This window comes from Ailuropoda melanoleuca, unplaced genomic scaffold (assembly GCF_002007445.2).
Source record: "Ailuropoda melanoleuca isolate Jingjing unplaced genomic scaffold, ASM200744v2 unplaced-scaffold66074, whole genome shotgun sequence".
Lineage (NCBI taxonomy): Eukaryota > Metazoa > Chordata > Mammalia > Carnivora > Ursidae > Ailuropoda > Ailuropoda melanoleuca.
This window is the reverse complement of record NW_023240586.1, coordinates 1-5,853: the sequence shown is the minus strand read 5'-3', so window position 1 is coordinate 5,853 and position 5,853 is coordinate 1. Positions and strand designations below refer to the sequence as shown.

The 5,853-nt window shown below is 38.8% G+C and overlaps 1 protein-coding gene across 1 annotated transcript; it reads right to left on the bottom strand.

Moving 5' to 3' along the window:
• Nucleotides 1-1,342: 1,342 nt before the first annotated feature.
• Nucleotides 1,343-2,989, bottom strand: LOC117800206 (RNA polymerase-associated protein CTR9 homolog). Its single transcript, XM_034652738.1, has 2 exons — nt 2,819-2,989; nt 1,343-1,510 (listed from the first exon to the last, which is right to left on the bottom strand). Exons 1-2 carry the CDS (start codon nt 2,948-2,950, stop codon nt 1,358-1,360), a joined length of 285 nt encoding a protein of 94 aa, XP_034508629.1. The 5' UTR covers nt 2,951-2,989; the 3' UTR covers nt 1,343-1,357.
• Between the last annotated feature and the right edge of the window lie 2,864 nt (nt 2,990-5,853).

Sequence of the window (5,853 nt, the reverse complement as noted above, 5' to 3'; positions counted from 1 at the left end):
TCGGAATCCGGGGATGTACTGTATGGTGATTAACATAATATAATAAAAATAAATAAATAAATAAATAAATATGTACTCAAATATTCAGGATTATTAGTCCTTTGTTTTTTTTAGTAAAAAGCATACTTGTGTAACTTTTTTATCTGAAACAGTAACACTTCAAGTACTTATACATTTCCATCTTCTCCCTAAATAGTTGCCTTCACCTTCTATAACAGTTATAGCATAAAGCTTAATTAATAATTCATTAGGAATGGGAAGTATGCTGCTATAGCCAGAAAGAGTAAGGCATCATGGTAAATAGCTGTGTGACCTTAGCCTATTACCTCTGCCTCAATTATTCATCCACAAAATGGGGATAATATTAACGACCTCTGACTATTACCTGACTATTCTACAAATTCATGGAATGCATTTTTTTTAAGTTTTATTTATTGAAGTAATCTCTACACCCCACATGGGGCTCCAACTCACAATACTGAAATCAAGAGTCCCATGCTCTTCTGACTGAGCCAGCCAGGCATCCCCATGAAATTCATTTTTAATAATACTTGGTATTTAGTAAGTATTGACTGCATATTAATAGCAGTAATAACAGTGATATGCTATCACTTTTACCTAAATTGCTATCTAATTAAAGTTCCTAGTACAATTTAGTACCTGGTTTCCATATGGCAAGTAAAACTTTCATACTTACTATATAAAAACTTCGCCGATGAAATCTTGGATTTAGTATTCAAGAAATCTAAAATACCATTGCTTCTACAGAATTAGTAGCAACTCTAAAAATTATATCTTGATCAATACGCAAAAATAAAAACTTCAATAACTCCTTGGATACCTATGTAAGTAGGTCCAAACCCCTTAAATGACACAAGTGCCTCACTACCTGGATCCATTGCATTGTCTAGCATGAACCCACCATATGCCATGCTTTTACTAAACTAGAGACTATTTCTACATCTGTGCCTTTCCCCTTTCAACTACCTAAAGACCTCCTCCTAAAAACCTAGTTCAAGAGCTTTTCCTTCTTGGTGAAAACCCTTCTTAACCACTTGGTCACCTCCTCTTTCGTTTCTCTACCACAGCAAGATAGAGGCCTTTATTTCTATATTTACATTTGTTTACATGTCTGTGTTTTCTATGAAACTGAACCGAGTGCAGAAACCACACTTTATTCATCTCCACGTCTCTACTGCAGTGTTGGGTAGAGTATAAAGGGTCAATAAATATTAAATAAGTGAACAAACATACCCACCCCCAATTAACTAATACAAATTTTAATTTGAAAAAAACTCGACATTTTCAATTTTATTCCAAGTTAAAAAAAGTACCAACTGCAGAACAGAAAAACAAATCAGGATTTAAAAGCAAACAACTTTAATAAATTGACTTCTCTTACCTTTTTGAAGAAAAAGTGATTTGCCAAGTGGTTCAATACCATGGGGTTGCTAGGATCAATAGTATAGGCTCTGGAAAGAAGCTGGACACCATTTTTGATGGAATCAGCCTAAAAGAAAAACAATGACAACAGGGTCATTACTTAGCATTTTTCTCAAAGTTTTCTTTATAGTCTGAAGAAATAAGGTTATATAAATCTGAGTTCAGATACCAAAATATAGCTCGTTTCAGTTAACCTTCAGCAGGGATAAAAAACAATTTCTAATAGTGAATTAAATTGTTAGAACTTCCCTCACAATCAGCCACCTTTGGTATTTTTATAGATCCTGGCTGTCTTCTTGATGTGGCAGATGTCTGCGGATTACCCAACAGCCAGTTTACCCCCCTTACTGTGTTAATAGAGTCCAGACTTTGCAGCTTGTGATCTTTTAATTTCAGGAAGGAAAGTTCCTTCTTCCTCTTCTCAAACCCCAGGGGATGAATGATGATTGATCTAAACCAGTCAAGATAATCTATTTCCCTTCTCTGGGGATCAGCCTAAGGCAGTGGTTCTAAACTGGGGGCGATGTCATTTTTCATTATCACAACAGGGAGGACACGCTGGCATTTAGTGGCCAGAGGTCAGGGATGCTGCTAAACGTCCTACCAATGGGTAGGATAATTTCCCACAACAAAAAATTACCTAGCTCCAGAAGTCAATAGGTAGCTTAGCTAAGGCTAAGAAACTCTGACAACCCTGTCTAGACAATTATACACAAGGGGAAGCATGACAGGGATAGAACCGCTCTAAGAGAAGGCTGTTTATCCTTTCCCTTTCCTCCCTCTACATAAGGTTGATGAAATAACAAGAGCCTGGAAAGATAGCAGCTATCTTGCAACTATGAGGTGACAGACATGAGGAGGAAAATCCACACACTAAGGAAGGACAGAAAGATGTAAAATTCTGGGTTTGAGGATACTAAGGTGCCAAATCCAAAACCTTAGATAGCTGGTTTGGCAGACGATAAAAACCCTTGTGTTTAAGTCACTGCAGTAGGCTTTTTGCTACTTGCGATGGTAAGCAATCCAAACTGACAAACGTTGTACAACTGCTTACCTAAAATTCTGAAATTCAAAAACTTCTTAAAAAACAAGTTGTTTGGTAATCTTAGAGCAAGCTTACATGGGGGCAAAACTTTACCTAAATTGTGGGGTTATCCTATTAGTGTGAACAGTCACTCATTCCAACAGAGAAATATAAGTTTGCATTTGGGGTGGTGTCCTAATACCTGAGTGTTAGATATTATGTAGTGCAGGCATCATATTACATTTCTATTACCTGCAATCTTGACGTCTAAAACACTCTGGTCTCAAGAGTTTTAGATAAGTATAGTGAGCCTGACAGACCAGTCACGAAAGAATTTTTTCATTCACATACCTCTTTATTGTTGAGTTCTAGTACAGCCAGTCCAACCAATGCTCCCACACATTTGGAATTGAGTTCCAGGGCTCTGCTGAATGCCAGACGAGCTTTCTCCAGTTTGTTAAGTTTCACAAAGCAATGGCCCATTCCTAAACGAACTTCCGCTAAAAAAAATAGTCAATCTGTCAAACTGGGACATTTTTAGGGTTTGAATTAAACAAAATGATTAAATATTCTCTATTAGTTGCAAAATCTCAAAATTAACCTCAGTATAACTACACTATAAAATCTTTTGGAATATCATGAATTTGGTTTCAGTGGATATTATACCATACTGCCCACTCCCTTTCTCACCATGAACAGAATACCTACAATACTGGTATTTTTCTTGCACTCCTGCCTACATTGTACCTTCAAGATTTAATTTTCAAATAGCAATTTTTAAAGGCAGCAAAAAGTTTCATGAAGGCCTNTGTACCTTCAAGATTTAATTTTCAAAGAGCAATTTTTAAAGGCAGCAAAAAGTTTCATGAAGGCCTTCAACATTGTGACTATGTGCACATACTGTCATTCCCTTCAGAGCTATGCTTATACTTGCTACCCAACTTCAAAGCCATGCCAAAACTCTACCATGTTCCCATGAAGGGCCAACCTCCCCACTGGTCACTGGATCTTACCCTTCTCATCTATTTAAGGACACTGCTCCAGCAACCTTCTCCTATTTTTCCTGCATTATCAAATTTTCTCTCTCTACTACATCATTCTCTATACATACATTCTCCCATCTTAAAAAAAAAAAATCCTCTCTTGATTCCATTTCCCTTTCCAATTGTCAACCCACTCCTATTCTTCCCTTGATAGCAAAACTGCTTGAAAGATCTACCTATAGTTGCTGCCTCTCTAACTCTCCTTTTCCATTTTCTCTTAAATGTACTCCACCAAGGATCTCACCCCCATCATTCCAGTAAAACTGCTTTTATCAAGGTCACTAACAATTACTATACTGCTGAATTCAATGGTCAATTCTGGGTTCCTATTTTACTTGACCTAACAGTGTCTGACCCTGTCCTGGAAACATTTTACATTTGACTTCAAGGACATTGCCCTTACTCTCTTTTCCTCTTACATCTCTGGCTGCTCCTTCTCAGGCTCCTTTGTTGGTTCTTCTTCATTTCCCTAACCTCTACAATGTCACAGTGCCCTAGAACACCATCCTTGGACCTTTTTTCTATCTCTACTCACTCCCTTGGTGACCTCATAGTTTCATGACTTTATATACCATCTACATGTTGATGACTTCCAAATTAATTACTTCAGCTCAGACCTCTTTCCTGAACAACACTTGTAGGTCTAAAAGGTATTTTAAAATTTTCATGTCTAAAACTAATTTGTCTTGAACTATTTTCCAGATGTACTAAAATGTAACTCTACTCTTACAAGGAGTTACCTTTGATTCCTCCCTTGTCTCATACATCACATCTACTCCGTCAGTTCTTACTTCAAAACATATAGATTCCAATCACTTGCTCCTCTACTATCACCTAGTGCAAGCCGCAATTATCTCTGACCTACATGACTGCCAAAGCCTTCTACCTGGTCTCCCCATTTCTGTCCTTGCCCCTCCTGACCCACTCTAGTCTCAACCCAGAAGCCGAAATGATCCTTTTAAATATAAGTAAGATCAGGGGCGCCTGGCTAGTGCAGTTGTTAAGTGTCTGCCTTCGGCTCAGGGTGTGATCCCAGTGTTGTGGGATCGAGCCCCACATCAGGCTTCTCTGCTAGGAGCCTGCTTCTTCCTCTCCCACTCCCCCTGCTTGTGTTCACTCTCTCACTGGCTGTCTCTCTCTGTTAAATAAATAAAATCTTTAAAAATATATATATAAGTAAGATCCTTACTTATTCCTTTGCCCAAAGCCCTCGAGTGGCTTCCTATGTCTATCAAAGTAAAAGCCTAAGTCCTTATAATAATAATAATCTATGACACCTTACATGATTGGTCCCTGGTACCATCTTTGACCCAATTCTTACTACTTTTCCTCTTCATTTTTTCTCTCCATTCCAGATGGAGAGAGCTTTTCCACTGTTCTTCAAACTTGCTAGACCAACTCTTTTCTCAGGACCTTTATACCTCTTGTTCTGTCTCGCTGGGAATAATCTTCTTCCATATATCTATATGTCTATTGTTTTAAGGTCTTTACTTAATTGTTACCACTTTCTTGGTCAACCTTTCTTTTTTCTTCTTTCTTTTGGGGGGGGGGGAGCAGAAGGGGAGAGAGAGAATCTTTTTTTTTTTTTTTTTAAAGATTTTATTTATTTGAGAGAGAAACAGAGCATGAGCAGGGGGAGGGGCAGAGGAAAGAGGGAGAAGCAGGCTCCCCACTGAGCACAGAGCCCAGTGCGGGGCTTGATGCCAGGCCCCTAAGCTGAAATCAAGAGTCAGATGCTTAACCGACTCGGCCACCCAGATTCCCCAAGAGAGAGACTCTTAAGCAGGTTCTACGCCCAGTGCAGAGCCCAACGCAAGACTTGACCTCACAACCGTGAGATCATGACCCAAGCCAAAGTCAAGAGTCATATGCTTAACTGACTGAGCCACCCAGGCGCTCCCTGGTCAACCTTTCTAAGCAATCTCCCAATTCTTCTCATACACTTTTTCTGGTTTACTTTCCTTTTACTGCTATCTTATGCAGGATACATTTTACTCATTTTATCTTCCCCACTGCAAAATAAATTCCACGAGGGCAGGCAATTTTTTTTTTTTTTAAGGATTTTTTTATTCATTCCAGAGAGGATGAGTGAGCAGGGGGAGGGTCAGAGGGAGAGAGAGAGAATCTCCATCAGACTCCCTGCTGAGTGTGGAGCCCGACATGGGACTCGATCCCATGACCCCAAGATCATGACCTAAGCCAAAACCAAGAGTCTGACGCTCAACCCACTGAGTCACCCAGGCACCCCAAGGCAGAGGCTTTTGTCTTTTTATTTTATTTATTTATTTTTTTAATTTTATTTTATTATATTGTGTTAATCACCATACAGTACATCCCCAGATT